Source organism: Schistosoma haematobium, chromosome ZW (genome assembly GCF_000699445.3).
Source record: "Schistosoma haematobium chromosome ZW, whole genome shotgun sequence".
NCBI classification, from domain to species: Eukaryota; Metazoa; Platyhelminthes; class Trematoda; order Strigeidida; family Schistosomatidae; genus Schistosoma; species Schistosoma haematobium.
In genome coordinates, this window is record NC_067195.1 from 67,382,317 (window position 1) to 67,401,990 (window position 19,674).

General features: G+C 36.0%; 1 protein-coding gene across 1 annotated transcript in view; it reads right to left on the reverse strand.

The window, feature by feature from the left end:
- Nucleotides 1-19,674, reverse strand: part of MS3_00010470 (uncharacterized protein) — a gene marked incomplete at both ends in the record, with an annotated part of 63,409 nt that overhangs the window by 20,829 nt on the left and 22,906 nt on the right. Inside the window, 12 exons of the mRNA XM_051218831.1 lie at nucleotides 211-532; nucleotides 2,355-2,451; nucleotides 4,708-4,850; nucleotides 5,753-5,829; nucleotides 6,542-6,753; nucleotides 9,543-9,621; nucleotides 14,389-14,533; nucleotides 14,592-14,704; nucleotides 14,740-14,845; nucleotides 14,881-14,955; nucleotides 15,022-15,054; nucleotides 15,087-15,172. Of these exons, the coding sequence (XP_051072247.1) occupies nucleotides 211-532; nucleotides 2,355-2,451; nucleotides 4,708-4,850; nucleotides 5,753-5,829; nucleotides 6,542-6,753; nucleotides 9,543-9,621; nucleotides 14,389-14,533; nucleotides 14,592-14,704; nucleotides 14,740-14,845; nucleotides 14,881-14,955; nucleotides 15,022-15,054; nucleotides 15,087-15,172 (1,488 nt within the window). The remainder of the gene's footprint in view (nucleotides 1-210; nucleotides 533-2,354; nucleotides 2,452-4,707; nucleotides 4,851-5,752; nucleotides 5,830-6,541; nucleotides 6,754-9,542; nucleotides 9,622-14,388; nucleotides 14,534-14,591; nucleotides 14,705-14,739; nucleotides 14,846-14,880; nucleotides 14,956-15,021; nucleotides 15,055-15,086; nucleotides 15,173-19,674) is intronic.

Below are 19,674 nucleotides of genomic sequence, written 5' to 3' on the forward strand. Positions count from 1 at the left end.
CAAATCCTAGTAATAATTTATGAGGTCTTTACAACACAAAACAGTAAAATGTGGAGTAGACTTAAAGATTTGACGCTGATTATAATGCAGAAATACAGTATTAGTTATTGGGATTCATACTACTTGTGACTTGTAAGTAGGAACTATACATAGGACAAGACAGTCAAACATTTCATTCTAACATGTATGACCAAACAAGGAAAAACTAACCGGTGAGAAAAATGGATAAAAATCCAAAAGGCGTCTAACTACTCGTTTTACAAGCTGATAAATCCTTTCACTGCAAAACAATCCCAAAAGTAGCAGATATAAACCCAGAACAAAATCTTTATTATAATGTACACGATGATTTAATGTGTTATGGTGAGTAGGATTATTGACATATTCATTTATCCACAGTAAAAGAAGTTTTAAGATGGCTGGAACTAAACAACAAGGAGCAAAAACGTTCCAACTGAAAATTTTCACTGGAAAACTCCGATTTAAAACGGAATTATTCATGAAACGTCTTCGGTTTGTAGATGCAGCTGCCCTACACCAAGAAACAAAAAAATTAGAGAAACCTGAGTAAAGAAAAAACGAATGTAGCAGAATAATACGAATTCATTTACTCCGTAGAATATCTTCAGCCACTAAGAACCTAGAAATAGTATTGATCATACAAAAACAAGTATATATACTTTACCAGAAAAATCTTGAATAAGGTTACACACGGGACAAAACTAAAAAGAACGTATCCAAAACACGAGCTAGTCTACCACTTGCAACATTACAACGGTTAAATGTGGAATAATCCCTGAAATATGTCATCACATATTATGCCCATTGGTTTGTACGTATGTGTCAAAGTACATACATTGTAAGAACAGAGGGGACCATTAATGTCTCCAAGTATCTTCGAGCGCATTTCGCAAAGTTTGTAACCAAAAGTACAGCAGGCTGCCAACAGTGTAGTTGTTCGTCATTTGCTTGACAGTGAACGTGATGTTTAAAAATGTTTCAACATAATCCACAGACAAAGAAACTCAGAATATTGCACTTTATTGAAGCCGTTATGATGAAAAGATTTAAACTGAATTTATGCATCCAATAAGTTAGTTACCAATCTTATTTTGCCTTGGTGACCTCGTTTTCATGAAATTATTCCTCTATGACATTAACTATAATTTTTAATTTTTTCTATCTTGCTTCTGAGCACTAATCAGTTAGTCTATACATATTTGTAAGTATTACGTAACCTATGAAATGAATCTTCAGTTTCGAAAATTATATTTCAATGATCTTCTAGAATACTCATCTATTTAACAAACGTTTGAATAACCTTTTAATTCTTCCACAATTTCGTTCATCTTAATCTCTTTATACATTTAACTAAAGAGAGAAGAGCAGGATTTGTAGGATGACAATTACTCCCCTGGTGGTTGAAATTCTAATCCATTTCTCACTATGCTACTGCTTCATGCAACAAACTTGAATGATTGACTGATTAATATTTTACCCGAACGCTTGAATCGATTTCCTAAGCTCTTCTAATAACCCTAAGGTAAATCTACACGACAACATGAACACGAGAGAAAAGGTGCGAAATGCCGAAAGAACGCTCTACTCCAAGGTTTAGTTTATGTACCAAAAATCGAGGGTATTTATAACATTTCAGATGGTCTTGGGCTTCTGGAACCCTACTAAACATAGTAGTGGGATAGGTAATCGTTGAATCAGAAATGTGACACGAAACTACTTTCTAGATGTTACTGAGAAACTTCTATTCAATGTAGATTGGATAAAATGGTTCCAAGCGTTTTTAGAACCCCTTTGGGCTTTTATCGAAAAGTGTTCTGTACCTCCCCAACATTGACGAAGTTCGAACATGAAAAATAACAACCGGTGAAATGAAGACACTACCAATATGAATCGAATATATATATATATCACAAGGGGTTTTGTGGAGATTTTAGAAATTTCAATAATTGAAATCATGAGTCAATTGAAGCTAGAACACCATGGAAAACCTGGAAGCACTGGACGGCCGTTTTGTCCTAGTATGGGACTCCTCGGCAGTGCGCATCCACGATCCCGCTCACCACCGCGAGATTCGAAACCAGAACCTATCAGTCTCGCGCCTGGCGCTTAACCAACTAGACCACTGAGCCGGCCGGCATCCAACGTTGTTAATGTCTAACTTCAACCAATCCAGTCCTGGGTTTGAATCTCGCGAGGGACGGGATTGTGGATGCGCACTGCTGAGGTATCTCACACTAGGACGAAACGGCCGTCCAGTGCTTCCAGTTTTTCCATGGTGGTCTAGCTTTAATTGACTCATGATTTCATATATATATCATTTAAAATATTCTTACAGTAATACTGACACAACAGTGATTATGCAAGAATTGTACAGCCAGGATTCAGAAATATAAGTGGTCATATATAAACACCATTCGGAATAATGTAGAACTAAAAGAGGAAAATGAATTAATGAAAATGAGCAAATTGCGACGAAACAAATCAACAGCTTTATGCTTGAACAATCATATGTACACAACTCAATACAAATTCTAAGCTCAGGTAATTTGTATAATATGTACTACCCTGATATTTAGTAAAGTGACCAGTTTGATAAAAAATAATTAAAGCAACTCATTGTGTTATCGGATAAAAATTAAAAAAATTCAGCGAGGAAAATCTTCTTTTCGATGAAATCATTCACTTAAGCTGTACACTCGAATTTATAGTTCCATGGTAAAATAATTACAATGATTTTATCGATAATATTTATTTCAACACATAAACATTGGTTCAAGGAGACACCAAATGTGCCACATAAATGAATGGATTTGTATGAGGGCTAGGATAACGCCCGGGCACCCGAACCGAAACAGAGGGGGCACACCCTAAGCCTTTGACCTAGAGATCTAAGCGGTGGAGTAATCTTAGGAGATGCAGTCTCATGGTAGCCGGTGATCAAAATTTTCTTCATAAGTTTTGTGCAGTTGGTTTAATAAAGCTTTTAAGTAACTGCTACGGTGACTGATCTTAACATAGCTGAGAAGGTAAGGTCGACACATCACAAGCATCTTAACAATCGACAACTGTTGAAATAGTACTAACGTCAGTAACTGTGAAGTTCTTGATTGAAGTCGCCAATCAACTCAAAAAAAGTGTCCGAGATATTCAAAAGTCTACATATGTCACACCAACGAAGTAATATTTAAGGAGAAATTAGTCAACTATCTCCATATTTTAGGATGATACACGAAAAAGGACCAACATTCGTTAGGAAATAGCATCAACTTTACTTCAGCGAAGACAAAACCTAGATTGAAATCAGAAGATTTAGTTATGAAAACAAACTTAAATTTCTTCTGATGCTAGTTTTTATGTGTCATGTAGAGTTAATATACCAAAAAAGATTCGAATCCAATGTCAGTCTTTATTAATCTGATATGATGAGTAAGGTCTCAGTTCATGAGTGAGAGACCTTAAAAACTAATAGTTTGTAACATATAAATGTTTATTTTGTGTTAGAATTTCATACATCAGCGTGTTTTTCTATTACATAACGCTCCCTCTACCGACTAGCTGATGTACTGTCTTCTGAAATCAGTTAATTGTATGGGATAGGGAGTTACGTCAGAAACTCAGTTTTGCGAGCAGTTATCACTCGACGATATCGTACCACTCCTCATCACAGTTGATTACGATCGAACCCACTCATCCTCGAAAGTCTTTCACGGTGAATTTCGAAAACTAATTCATAACAGAATATCTGTTCATTATTTACTCAACTTTTGCAAAATACAGAATTAATTGAAACGCTACAGTGCCCTCATTAGGTTGAAATGCAACAATAACATTTTAATCGTTATCACTATCAGAAAAAGAAATTTCTCGAATCTCAAGTTTTGGGAAAATAATTCATCTGCAGTCCATCCTGATATTGAAAAAGTTTCTATGATCAACTGAATATGAGTGTCATATAATGAATGACAGAAGTTACTTTTGGAGGTCTAGTAGGTGATATTTGTGTAATCTTATCAATTATGAGTAAATAATAATTGGAAGTACAATTTCATTGCTTGGATTTTATTGGCTGATTATAAACTACAGTAATATAAAATGTTTCTATTAATACAGCAAAAAACACCAATTGAGTGAAAAAGTATTTGGTAATGACTTTATTTTTAATTGTAAAACTGACATAATAGTGTGGAGAATTGATGAGGAACTAATTGAGAAGAAATATTTATTCGACCAACTTGTTAATAAATTATTAACTCGTCACTTCTTAATGACTAATGTATTAATTATTCGTCTAACCAAAATGTACTAGCCATTGTTGTTACTTTTATCATCTTGATGAAGTCTTCTAACGTTGGTGGACATTGAGTGCATTATTGTGATCAACCTAAAACAATAACTGTCTCTAATCTGGTGAACCCTTCTCTATTATAGTGAACGGAACTGTATATTTTCTTGAAAATGAGATTGATTCCCAGTTCAAACGGCAATTCAGCTCAACATTAATATGTTACGTTTACCTGCTTCGGCCTGGGTACCCGGGCAGTATCACAGCCCATACACAAATTAAGTGACTTGTGTGGCGCATATGTATTCTGTGCCCTCAATATTTATGTGTTCAAATAAATAATCAAATAAATACATAAATGTTACGTTTAAGAAAACGAGCACAAAAAAGTAGATAATACTTACTGCATAAAGAAACGCCAAAGATTATATCAAATATTTCTTGATTCCCAAATTCATAAGCAAACATTGTGAGTACCGAAAATATGAGACAAACAATTCCACTCCAAAACAAATGATTTATAGATCTCTTCTTCCAGAAAGGCTGCCTGGAATGAAATAAACAATAAATGTTTAATTAGGTCATGAAAAAAAAACGAGCTACTTTAATCAAACTTAAGAATCAACAAGAAAGATATTGACCAAAATCTAGAAATCAATAATAGGATCGTTTGGCATAAACGTTAAGATAAACCACTAGGAGTAGGAGCTTTATGAACCGACGTCAGAAATCCTAGACGGTATTTGGAAATTCAACTATTGAAGTAATCAACATTTGAAGGGAATATATCAAGCTTGGAAAATGGGTGGTACTATAAAAAACGACAACTAAATATAGAAATCGTTTAGGCCATGTATAAAAGAAAGCTTCTAACGAAAAAGCTACGGGACCGTTAGGAAACTAATTCTTATTTACGTTCTAAATCCGACCGGGACTTTTACAAATTTTCTGAACTAGTTTCATATTTTTGAGGTAGACAACTGCAGAATTTTGCCAAAATTCATATGAAGATTAAAAAATTAGAACTTAATGATAATAATATGCGGACTGATTAGTTAGATTTGTAGACGAAAATTCAGTGTAGATAAACTATGTATCTATGTAGGAATTCACATCAGCAGTGTTAACGAATAATCTTAATAAATGCCAAATGACAAGCTATCTGAGACAGGAAAACAGAGGGATGATTAAGAGGTATGACTTGATTTAAAATGAAAAGGTGTATTAACTACTCATTCAAGCTCCTGACAACCTATACCACTTTACAATGTAAGTAGAATGTAAATATACTTAATTAACTTACGAAAATAAATTAGGGGAACTTCGACAAGAGATCATGGGTGTTATTAGTAAAAATCCTAAGACATGATGCCTGTTGAATAAATCTACCACAATACCTCACACAAAGAGACAAAGGAATAGTCCTAGCAATGATACTGTAGAACTTACCGAGAAATTCTGAACACATTTGAAAGGTTATTCCAATACAGTCCAATGATCATAACACATAGTATTGTTGACATGATCTACAAATAACGAATAGTAGTCAATGTAAGTTATGAACTGATAAGATATGAACTATCAAAACTACCATAGTAAAAAATAATAATTTCATCTTTATCGGAAAGGCTTGTTATGAAACAGAGTTTTATGTTAATGTGCCAAAGTGTCTAATCTCTCTTGCTATATTAACCAATACAGTGGATACTGAGATACTTCGATGAATCATATACTGGGTTAGAACTATAGGTACCAGTTAGAACTCAGAAGATTGGTGTACGGTTATTTACTAATGCCAAAAATCATTGGCACGATCAGACGCTAAGAAATGAAATGAAACGATGCCGATAAATAGAACAGTAATTACAGCATAGTAAAAGCAGAAAAAACAATGTTAGGGTTTGTTTTGAATAAGAACATAACAAATTATTAGTCTCAACAGTACAGATCGTTTACATATTTAAAATTTTTTAGCGTAGACAGGATGTTGGATGAAATGAAGATTAAAATTAAGACAAGAGTATTAATTAAGCCGAAATAAAAAAGTACGAGTTACAAGATAAAAAATGAGCCTATTTATATAATGGTCAAGTTACAGAATATAATTAAATACTTAGACGGGGAAACGCCTGTGTTGTGAATCATATAAAGTAAATAAAGATATGCATAAGCTTTCATGCATGGTTGATATATTTTGCTCGATGATGCGATATATACAAAACTTCAAGTGCAACCTACCTTCAGAAATAGTTCTGTTTTCATAGTTTGGTGATAGTATCTAAGCAATGTAACTGAAACTATGATTAAAAAGACTAGAAAATGCACAGTGAATATGGGCAAATAACTGAGTGTATTGCTCAAAGTGTTAAAAAATTCTGTGTGCATATTCAATAAAATAATTCCAGTGAACAAGGGAATAACCATACGGGAAATCTGTTTATTTAAAGTATCTGTGAAAAAATAAGTAAAACAGTAAAGAAATAAAAATAATTGAATACAATATTTTTCAGACGAAGAAATTAAGTAGTAACGAAAATTTAATTAATAATAATTTATTTAAATAGCATGACAGAAGTGAAAATAACGAAAATCATATCAAAAGTTTAATAAAAGGATAAAACAAACTTCACAACAACTCATAATCACAAGGATTGTGAGGCTTCTATTTAATTACACACAAATCTAATATCACTGTAGAAACTTCAAAAAAAACGGCTATAAAATTATTTGCTCCGATCCCACGTTGCATGACTAATTTCGCAAATATAAACAATGTTCGAAAAAATTAGAAAATTACTAAAAATAGCGTATAACAAGGATCTTATTATTATTTATTATATTTCAACATATAAACATTGGTACGCAGAGCGACCAAAAAATATATGCGCTAAACAAAAAGTAGCTATCATTAAGCTAAAAATAAGGAGACTTTAACGCAGCGAAAGTCCGGCGCTTTGACCGGGTTGGTGGGTACGGAGAATTTACCTAAGGTATTTGAAAAACCCTGATTCCAAACCGCTGGTGCACACGGGGTCCATGACCCAAGGGGACAAATGGAATGTGAACCTGCCTTCAGTCACCAACTACCGTGGGTTGTCATCCGTATTTATAGTTGTATGGTAAATATATTCCTATAGGATAGAAAAGATCGCATTATGACTTGATTCGAGAGTTTTATTATCAAATAAGGTTACGTAACAATCAAGGGGTAAGAGAAGAATGTAAAAGTGAAAATAACTTGCGGGTCGGAATTATAAAAGATAATCGTTCACTCGACAGATATGATGAAAAGCGAAAACATAAAGGTTATAATAATAACTGAATAATAATCATGAAAAATTGCTAAAGGATGATAATAACTGACTGCGGTTTAAAATTACAAAACACTAATTTTAAAAAAATTTAAAAAATGATAAAAAAGACTCGTCCATAAGATCTTAATACCTAGACAACATCTGGAAAAAGTACCAACAGTTCAAAAGAAAATTTTTTTACGAATATCGAATTTAAAGGAAATATGGCTGTGGAAATCTTGAATAAATGGATTTTAAAATCCCTGAATAAAACGTTTTACCCAGCTAAGCTCCGTATTGTTTTCTCAAACCGGCCCACCATTCACGGATATGTTAAGGATAAACTTCCGCTTTGTTCATATCAATGTGCATCTAGAAATTTACTTGCTCATGTGGGGCAGGTTACATTGGCCACACAAAGCGATCACTTTCTAAACGCATTTCAGAACAGTGCCCGGTATGGCTTTTAATAAGAGAGTGCAAAACAATTACCAGTTCGATACAGGAGCGTTTAATCAACTCTGGACACATCGCTTTGAAGAAGTCTTTTAAAATAATCACAGTAAAAGGAATTGGATCGAAGGGAGGTCGAATCAAAAACTTATACAATGCTGTGGCATTAGTAATCCAGTTGCACTGGATATGAAGTTCGTGGCAATACCTGTTTGTATTGCATTTAAAAGTCGTAAAATATCTACTTTGTTTTCTCAATTCCTGTCGTTCTTCCACCGATCAACTAACAATCGAGAACTGGTTGGTATTGTTACTGATGACTCACCTGCAATAGCTGCTGCTATTTCGCCGGTGTATCCCAATTCCCACCACATTTTGTGTCCAGTTCACCTAACTCGTAATGTCATAAAGAGGGTAAGTTTTTTGTTGCTTGACATCAACCCATTAACCGTCATTGTAGAGGCTACGATCTGAAATTATACAACTATTCTTTCGTCTTATGTTTTTCAACTACCCTAGGTAGATTTTCTATACCCACCAACCCAGTTAAACAGGAAAACATTCGCGTTTCGTCCTTTCGATTTCGAAAACAACATCTCCACCTCGAGAACGCAGCAAGTGGGACAACCCGGGCTGTGGCTTTTAATGCGTGACTATATGTAAACATTTTGAGAGTGATAATAGGTTTTTCTCACACTCGTCCGTACCAAGGCATTTGGGGGCATAACAGGGAATGGTTTATTTGGAATAAAAATAATCTTAACGGTAAACAAAGAGACAAAATATAACCTCGCGGATTTAAAAACATAAAGTGTCACAAACAGAATTACGTATCGATGTAGGTACATAAACTTGTATCACTGGTTCAGTAGATTTAACCGCTAACATTTCACCAAAAGTTGACAAATTTTAAGTTCTGGTTACCATGAGGCAACATTTAACGAAATATTAATCCAATAGCATGTTTTTTTCCTTATATTTATTATGATAAAGAAGATTCAGCATAACCTAAACTGTGGTTACGTTATGTACTTGGATCTGGGAAAAACATCTTACATATGTCAGTAATATTAATCAATACTTGATGCTAAAAATAATTATTATTTGACGATATTTTACCATCAGATATTTTCAGGAATGAATATGATGACCACAGAATCAGTAGGCTTAATAAATGTTAACTAATTAATTATTTCATAAAAAACTGGACCGTAAATCTTGATCATTGAATTACTTGTGTGACAGTATCTGTGCGAAGCCAACTTTCATAAACAGGCTACATAATTTAGTTGGGAGCGACAAAACAACGGTGAAATAGCGAATTTATAATAAACAGGGGTGAATGATAATATACTTTGATTATTAAAAGTATTTTGATGAGTAGTTTTTGTAGTACATTTTACAGAGAATCTAAATAATAAAGTGTAATATAGGAAAGTGAATAAGAAAAAAATTTCGTAAACTATGACTGAAAACCATAAAATAAGACATACCCTTAGGTGTAAGCAGACTTTGAACACGAAGTTGTGATGATATTAAGTTTGTTGTCGTTATTAAAAACAGAATCTCGATCTAGATAAGGGAAACCATAATGTGGTGAGAAAGAATCTGATTCACACACATAAAGATTATGAAAGCGGAAAGTAAAAACAACTGACCCGTCTAATAGTTATTTTATGTAAACGTTGGGTCAGAGATAAAAGAAAATATAGGTTAGGTAAAATCAGCCCAACACGTCACATTGTTAACGTTAACTTTATTAAAGCCTAATGTGTTACTTACTGATAACAAGTAGTACGTTTTGAACTGATAAATTATGGTGTCACCGACATATCATCGCTGGTGAAATTATATTCTGAAGGTGCCTAACAAAAAACATCTCTAAAAAGAATCATGTGGGTTAATAGTTTATGACAATCAGTCTACTAACCTTTACATCAAATATTTTCCGAGAATTTCTGTCCATCAGAACTGGATATATTCTGACATCTGGTTTCGTTGATAATTTTGAACAAAAAAGCCCACTACCTTTTAAATGTAACTGTAAGAAATCAGGAGTGATCACTAATATCAGAGACAAAATTATTCGTCTCCAAAATGATTCCCATCGAAAACTAAGTGCTATATATGCGCTTTATGAGTTCTTTCATATATGTAAGTACAGAATACGGGATTTAAAAGTATAGTTCGGATTTCATATATCATATAATAACGGTAAATTCCATTCCCATTGAACGAATAAAAAGACGGAACCAACTTAAAATGGTAGTCGACAAGATAACGCGAATAATTAACATGCGTGTATCTGATACTCTTTAATGCTGACAAGATTAAGGTTAGAAAATTATCCTGACTAGCACCCAAATATTTGAACTGTTGATTACTAAAGTAACCAAAAAGCCTATTTGAAATAATCACTAATGTCTCACTAAAGTATTCTTGCAGTATTGAGTGGAATACTATACATTGCTTTTGTTTTTCGGATGTGTTTAAAATTGTAGACAACTGTTATTTTATGCCATCTACAACTGATTAAAAGAAGCGATTTGCTCATTGTTTTGATATCTCAATCCATGAATTAAGGTTGAAGTCAGTAATGTACTACGTGTTATTTGTAGGTTTATGATAGCAAGATAGAATAGTAAGATACAAGTGGTGTCCAAACTATTGATACTTATGATCTTTATCAAGCTGTAGAAATCAGTCAGCACCTTGCTGAAGTGATGACTTGCCTGGTTAGATGAATATCTCACCTTTCGCTAAACGATGCAGAAATGTAAGAAATTATTCCAGTTACCAAGTTACAAATGTTAACTAAAGGCTTCACTATAACTCAAATGGTTACACAATAGTGACCCACAATATGCAGATTCCTGTACTTGGCTCAAAACCACATTTTATATGTGAGGGCTGGTGATAATACTTGGCTACCCAAACTGAAGTAGGTGGAGTGACACTAGAACCTGTGACCTAGTGGTTGAAATTTAAACACTTTAGTCACCAAACTACCACTCCACTGGTTACAAAACTGAAACAAGTGGTTTCGGTAGACTGTATTCAAGTGTTTTTTCTAGAGAAAATTCATTTTAGAACATAAGTGAATTATCGGAACACGAACCAATAGCAGGTAGACACATAATCAGCCGGCGAAAACTTCGTTCACCTTTCGTTTCAAAACAAACACATGATATTGAAATCAAAAAGGGACTGTTGAAATAACACAACAGTTGGGTGATTTAGTACCGTAAGCTTACTGTAAGATGATGTCTAACTTAAAAGGTGGGTGTGGACGTTAGGACAACAAATTATTTTAGTCAATCAGTCAGCTACAACATAGGACCAGCCACATATATGCATCGATTCAGGTTGCTACACCTCATTCAGTCAGTCAGTCAGTAACAACGTAGAACTTCGTACGTACGTACATCAGTTCGAGTTGCCACACCACATTAGCACAGAGATGCAGTTGTCGATTCAAATCCCGTAGTGGTAGAGGTAATAAGAGTATAAGCAGTAATCAGGAAAATTAGTGTTTGGAGATGTTACTTAAAGAGTATAATCCAGTGAAATAAATTTGGAAAGAGGAAAAAACGGACATGAAGGATTCAGAAGATTAGAATTTGGGAGAACACAAAGAGTGGATGCACCTGCGCCATTGCAAACGATTTTGAGTCATGTCGTTCAGGGTCTCTAACCATCGGTTGCTATCATCTCGCGGTCCCCAACCAGGTAGTCTACACCTACCAACATGACTCAGGTAGGTGTAGACACCTCATTAGCACAACAAGATGAAGACCGAGTTAATAGAAGTAGTTAATTCAATGATAGTAATATATAAAAGAAAGTGTGTATAAGGATATAGTACAGACAGACAGAATTCGTTGGTAGAAAAATATGAATCAAATATAATCTCATAGTTTAAGGGAAGACAGGGAGTGTATACATCTGTGTCATTGTGATAGATTCTGAGCCATACCACCCAGAGTCCCCAACCATTGGTTACGATAGCCGCTCGGATCCCAACCAAATAGTCTGCATCTACCAACATGGCTGACTAGAAGTTAGTGACTTTAAGCACTGATGTCACGTTTTGGTTTGGCCAACCCTAACTTTCTTCCAACCATTCTCAACACCGGTTAGCATTGCACGTCATGGTGATCAGTGTTCGGGCATACGTAACACGTGGCCCAACCATGTCAGTCGATTAAGATTCACAACCTCATCAACTGGCTTACCATCATTCCTAATACCCTGCGTCTAACCTCACTAGTAGCTTACGAGTGTATTCTACTCTTAATGGCCATGTTTGGCAGCCGTAAGTTAGAACAGAACGAACTGCCGCACAGTATACTCGTCCTTTAATTGATAGACGGATATCTCGCCTTCGCCATAGGTGACGTAAGTTAGCGAAAGCCAAACGAGCTTTTCGAATCCGTGCTGAGATTTCGTCAGACATCAAACCATTATGGCTGATCAGACTTCCAAGATAAGTAAGGTTATCGACGTGTTGAACTACTTCACTCCCTATCCTTAGTTCAGGTGTTGACGCAGACCAGTTCTGAAGCAACAACATGTATTTAGGGGAGAGAGAAACGCATCCCAAACATCCTGGCATTGTTGCTCAGTGCTTCCAAAAGACTTGGCATCTCATCAGCGTCTTCAGAAAACAGGACTACATTATATGCATATTCTAAGTCGATAAGTGGACCTCCTGGAAGGAGATCAATGTCCGAAAATTCAGTCGACGAGAACGTTATCTGCAGTGGTAGGTCTATGATGAAATTGAACAAAAATGGAGATAGTGGACGGTCTTGACGACCACCACTTAAGGTTGCAAAATCAGATGATAGCTCTCCATAAGCTCTGACTCGACTAGTAGTGTTCGAGTAAAGAGCCTTCACAAGGTTTATGTACTTCTGAGGTACACCTTTCAATGACAGACACTGCCACAGAATCTCTCGGTCTACGGAGTCAAATGCTGCTTTTAAGTCGAGAAAGACCACCATTGTCGGACGTCGATAAGCATGCCTGTGTTCTAAAACCTGACAAATAGTGGATATGTATTCGATGAAGCCACGACCAGGTCTGAAGCCAGCCTGATATTCTCGTGCTTGCAGTTTACGAGACTTTGTTAGGAGTTCGATAATTATTGGGGCTAGTATTTTATATGCTATTTTAGTCAAACCAATCCCTCTATGGTTGTCACAGAATGATTTTGACCCCTTTGTATATATTAAGACAATCAGTGATTGCGACCAGTCAGATGGCATATTCATTTCCCAGATTTTAGCTAAAACACTAGTCAATCTAATCGCTGAAATTGGACCACCATACTTGAGGACTTCTAGAGCCAATCCATCTGGACCAGCTGCTATTCCTTGTTTCAGAATAACTATTCCTTACTGTGCTTTCATTAGAGTTAGGGGGCCTACTTCAATGTCCCATCCAGAATGTTTGGGAATGCTAGGTAGCCGTAAGGTAGCTGAAGGCCGGTTGAACTGCTCCATAAAGTGTTCTAAACGTCCGAGCTGAGAGCAGATAATGGTGTTGTCTTTTCCCGAGATCGTCTCACGTACATTTGATTTCTTAATTCGTTTCTTTTACTTACTTACACCTGTAGCTCTTCTAGAGTTACTGCCGGTCCCAAACCCGAGTAAAGAAGGAGGTTTGGACATGGGGTTAGAGACCCCATCCTCTAGAAAACTAACTCGCTAAAAATAATCCAGTTTCTTTTATTAGTCTGCAAAGCTGTCTTGTGTTACCTACAGCAGCTGCCTTTTCCATCTCTTTTACTTTCGTTGCCCACCACTGCTTACGGTCGTTCCTTAGGCTTTTCTTTAACCTATATCTGATTTGTTTTCGCTCTTCATCGTGTTTCAGAACCTGATGGGATGAGTTTACGAGAATCTAGCAGTGCAATAGACTTAGTAAAAATCCACTGGTTTTTCGTAACCCTTTGGTTCAAACCACTAATATATGTCACCGTTGTTTCCACAGCTGTAAGTTCTACTAGTAGAGTGATGAAGTCAATCTACATATAGTGAAAGCTAGAGCGGTTTATGTTAATCTGGACCATCTTTAGAGTCGTGATGTTAATCTAGATGTAAATAGCATTTACAAATATGCGTACAACACTTATAAACCGATAAATATATGAATATGCCACAGCAAACAGTTTTGTTAATCATAAAACGAACATCATAAGAGTAGGTGAACAGAGAAAAATGGCAATTATTAATCAAATCGAACTGTGAAATATCTGAAATAGCAACCCAACATTTTGTTTCTTAAGGATAGATTATCCAATAAAATATTGGATTGAAATTTCATTTTACTTACCATGAATTTAAGGAATGACCCGTCACTTTCATCAAAGTAATAATATACAGCATAATTCAATACAGAGAATATGTTTAGCAAAATAGCAATGCACGCCTCCATGAATGAATTCCAAAGGACTTCAAGATGTTTTTTCGGTTTATATCTGGAGCACAGCCACAAAGTAGGCACACTAAAAAACTAGGAATTACATCAAGTGTTACCCAAGAAAGCATGTTAGTGAAGTCAAGTGTTTTTTCCAATGACCAAAGCCCAGCATCGTGATCAGTAGACAACAGATTGTTGGTAAGCTACTGAAAGTTGGAATCTCAAGAACCTATTACTAACTGATGGTAAACAATAGGGACTAACCTCACATTCAATGTTAGCAAGAGAAAACTTTAACACAGACCACACTAAATAATGGCAGAGAAAGCAATTAATGAGTAGTATGTACAACAAATTGACTGGAGCACTCCTGGATGATAAGGTGTACGTAAAAACTGAAATTACCATATGAGCGGCAACAAAGTTCTCAAAGCCATTATTTCAGCCATAAGTATAGTTCCTAATGTGATCACAAGCAACCTACACAATTCACATTTTAAAAATGCTTACAAACTGTTGCTGCTAACTCGAGAAAATACTTTGCACAAAGAATAATGAAAGCACAATAAAATCAAGAATCTGTGAATGTTACATTGAGAATTATGTCTTACTGATCTCCAACGTAAAAACTGATGAATGAAGCTGCACAGAATATATATAACAGAACTAGGAATTCATTCGGAAGCATTTTCTGAGCCTGAAAAAAAGGAATGTTTCATCAGTACAGTTCAGCGAATAATGTTGGATAGTATGAAAATGACCAATGTATTATCAAACTAACAAGAAAACGCCGGAAAAAAGAAGCAAACACAGTCAAATGCGAGTGCGGATACGAAATCACACACATGACAGGTAAGTAAGTTATTCACCAACACAGACCATCAAGCCTCCTGTCCTTTCTAAACTGAAACTGATATACATACAATTACAGACCAAAGTTGGTTTTTTTTGGTCCATTTAACAAAGTGGACTGTGAAAAACTTAGTTACGATGAACAAAAACGCTACTCAACGGCAGCATTAAGTGTTAATTTGGAATGAAATAAATCTAACCATTCAGTTACATACAACCTAGAATCTGGCACGTGAGTATCGGTTCAGACTGTCACACCTCATGAAGAAATCGTCAGGCCGGATTCCACAGTGAGGATAGTGACAGTATTAGTGGGAATACAACAGACGCATAGAACACATGATTTGAGGAAGAAATGTAGATTAGCAGAGTAGGAAAAAAACTTCAGATTCAAACTTGTTTCTCGACACATCGTGCTATCAAATATCCTAATCAACGAATAGCATTCGTGCTCTTAATAATTCCCTATTCAAAACTTAGTTTGCTCTACGTCAGTTACCTAGTTAACTGAAATTGATTTAACTAATCTTTTAAGTTTAAGAGATATGGGAAGCAAGACATGGAATTACCTGTAATTGATTACCTGGTATGTTGTAGTTATACGAAATTATTAGAATAATAATGTGTAACTTGGAGTCCCAGCAAATGCGGACTGCATTTCAATAACACAACAAACTCCGATTCAAGATGTGTCAAGGTCTCGACTCAAGGTCAGACTTCAAACTTGACGGACAGAATTTAACCAAGTGTATGTTTATTGACCACTGTATATAAATAGTATGAATACGTTCTTGTTAACGGAATTACATGATTCTTGTTACACTCCTTCTGAAGGTAAGACAGAGACAGATTAGTTCTTAACAGGAGTGATTGTAGAATAACAGCATTGCTAATCTTTTTTCCTATACGTGCGAGACGAAACTAAACATGAAGACTAGATTAAAAGGTCCAATAGAAACTATCATAACCATTAATTTGCATGGGGATTTCTGCTTACTAATATTCATCTCAGTGAAGTTGATATAAATGTTTATCGCAGTTATTCGGCACCCTATCCGAACTACGTATTACCAAAAATTTATTAGTGTTTTATTACAGTACAAAAAGTTATGGCTGATATGGTGTACCATAATAATACCCTGCTCACTAACACTTCTATGCGGCACATGTAGAGGTTTTAAATCTTCCAGGAGAAATTATGCAACCATATCACGTTAACATCACTTTGTACTAGTTTTGTAGTGCAGTACCAGACCAGGCTGGTCCTTTCAAACATATTGGTCCGATTCTGTTGATTATCTTTCTGCACTTATATGCATAATTTTAGGCTTTCATCTGTATTTCTTTCTGTTGTAATGTCGTCTGTTCGCTTCCTATTAATCAGTCATATCCATTCAATTGGGCTGGAGATGGAATAAAGACCAAGAGGTTACACGTTGAAACAATTCCTGCATGGCCGATCCATTTCTGACTTACTCTAAACATTTAACCACTGATGCCAGTTATCACGATTACAGTATGTTTAACCTTGAATGTCATTTGGTTCGAAATAAATGCCACGTCAAACTCTTATGGAGCCAGTGAACTTTCACACCCTTTGTCAAATCACCCTACAGTCAGGGAGCTGACCCTTGCCACAGTTGAGGACAACTAACGTGCATCAATAGATTGCACACCATTGGCTGGTCCATATGATGGTGGTTACACACTGTTCCAAGTACCTACTCTGACTAGTATATTTCTGTAATATTGTCGTTTGTATTGTTGAGTCATCAAGGTAACCGCAGTACTGGGATGCGACAAAAGGTTAATCCACGTCAAGTATTAACTGCGAGATGTGACTTCGACGTTAGCTGGTTGGTCATGCCATTCCCAGTTAACGATTGTAGGCCCCAATTATTCAACACAGATCATCGTCTTTGGTAAACTATACTCTTGTAGTAACAGTGCTGTGACAATGAACACTTCCCAGATAACCCTTCAAGGTTAGTGCACTCTACCTTAGAAGATTTACCACTAGACATTGAATATTTGGTGAAAAGTAGAATTCGATAAAAGCCAACGCGAAAAATTTATAAATCGGGAATGGCTCGTCCGTGCTAGCGTAGTAACCCTGTGTCGCTCTTCCAAAAAAATCGAATTTGTTTATTGGGTCTCTGATATAAGTACCTAGTTTGGAATTGTTTCCTAGGGAGAGATCACGAGAGTTGAAGTCACTAAGCAGTAACATCTGGGGAAAATTCATCTCAGGAACTGGTCTGGTGGCTTGAAAGAGTGTATTACGAAAGGATGCTGATCCTAGAGTGTTCTGCAAAGTATATCTGCTCCTGGAAGTCGAAGCGTCGTTCCATAGACGGATTGAGCTGCAGTGTATCCAATGTCAGCTTTCGCTGAATCGCGAATACCAAGTGAGACGAGTGAAAGGGCGTCGTGAAACGTTTGCAGCTGATAGGGAAGCTCTTAGCTGTCGGTGAAAGCATTCTGCTCACCCAACTGCTTAAAGGTGGTAGATGGTCGTTCGGAATCGCGTGTTTCCTGATATTATAGTTACACAAAGGAAAAGTCCAGATTCGAACTGGCGTCCACCGTTTGTCGTAATAGTTGAACGGCAACCGAAGCTTGTTAACCGTGGTTGAATTTAGGCGTGGGCCACTATTTCAGCAGTAATATCATTGATGGTTACCGTTTCTGACCATCGAGTGAAACAGTCGACACAAGTTAAGAGGTAGGGGTACCCATTTGAATCTGGTAAAGGTCCCACCAAATCCAGATGAACATAGTTGAAACGATCATCGGGAGTTATGAAAAAGCTCAAGGGACATTTGTTGTGTCTAATCACCCCAGATTTCTGGCAACTTACAAAGAAGCATACCCACTCCCGCACGTCTGTTCAAAGAAGTTATACCGGACAAGGTGTCTACAACCACATTGTTTGCCCCAGGTATGTGTTGTTTATCTGAAGTGGTCTGGAAAAACGTGGTCTAGTTGTCAAGACTGTCGAGAGGAGTACTCGTCTGAAGACGAGCATATAGAGAAGGTAAGAATTTGATAGCCAATAAAGAGTGTATTCTAGGCCTTCAACAGAATATAGAAAATGCCCTGCAGAACAACACATGGCTAGGAGTTCCCCACCGAAAGTGCTATGCCTCGCTTCAATGTCTTGCAACCGTCTTGAGGAGAACATGGTGAGCAAAAAATGTCGAAGACTTACAAAGCTATTAATTTCGGGTATTTATTTACCGCTATATAAACAAAAAATGCCTCCAGATTTGAAAGCAAACCTAAAGAACCTTTGCAGTCTCAAATAACTTGTGATTTTTAACAGTCTACAAGAGTAGTTGATATTCTAAACAAGATTATGTGCTTGAAAGTCACTTAAGTAAACATTCAACGTGACAGGAACCTTCCTTTCACTCTAAATGTAAAGCTACTTCCATAAACTTATTTGGTTATGTGTTACATGATTTTTTCTGTTCAAAACGAGGTTGTTATTGTTCATTTTACTTATGACTGTCTAAACATCACCACTTTTGTTGCATAGTACTTTACTGAAAGTCTTAGCTTTTGCATTGTTGATCGAAGTTTGTATCAGATTGAAAACTCCACGCTATCTGCTCCTAGTTCTGGTTTACAGATTGTTTTAATCGGAGTTTTGTGTAATCGTTGGTCGTAGTCTGTTGCTTTTCCTATTAAATGTAAGTGTATTTTGTACGTTTTCACGGTCGAAGGCTCTTATGTTCTCCTCATTTACAACTATATCCACACACTACTATGCATGCTCCCCTAGTGCACAAAGTAACTCCGGCTAGACATGAACCGCTACAGACGTGTTTCAACGGTGCGATTATTGGATAGATGTAAATCTTGGAATTGTTTTACAGATTATTATAATTACATAGGATTCTATGAAATTATTAAATAACCAGATTATCCTTTTCGCATAACCCCTGTATTGTGAGTTTCCACTAGACTCTCTAACTATAGCTGTACGCTTTACTATCTTTTAACCATTACTGATGAATTATTCACGTTTTGTTTCGTTTTCACAAGCTTATGGCTTATTAATGTATGAAAAATTTCTCAGTTGGAATATATTGTATTCTGATAATACATGTATATGAGCTCAGAAGCATTTAATTTATGCTGAACATCTGCTCAGTAGAGATAGTATCTGGTTACAAACTTCTGATCAGATACTGAGTCAGCAAATAAACGACGGCCAATAAGATTCTTGCCGTTGTTGATTGATCACTACGTCACTGGAAAATTAAAAGCTCATTGGTCCCACAAATGATATAGGCAATATAATTTATCAACGGACATAAGAATTATCTGCTCTTATAATAG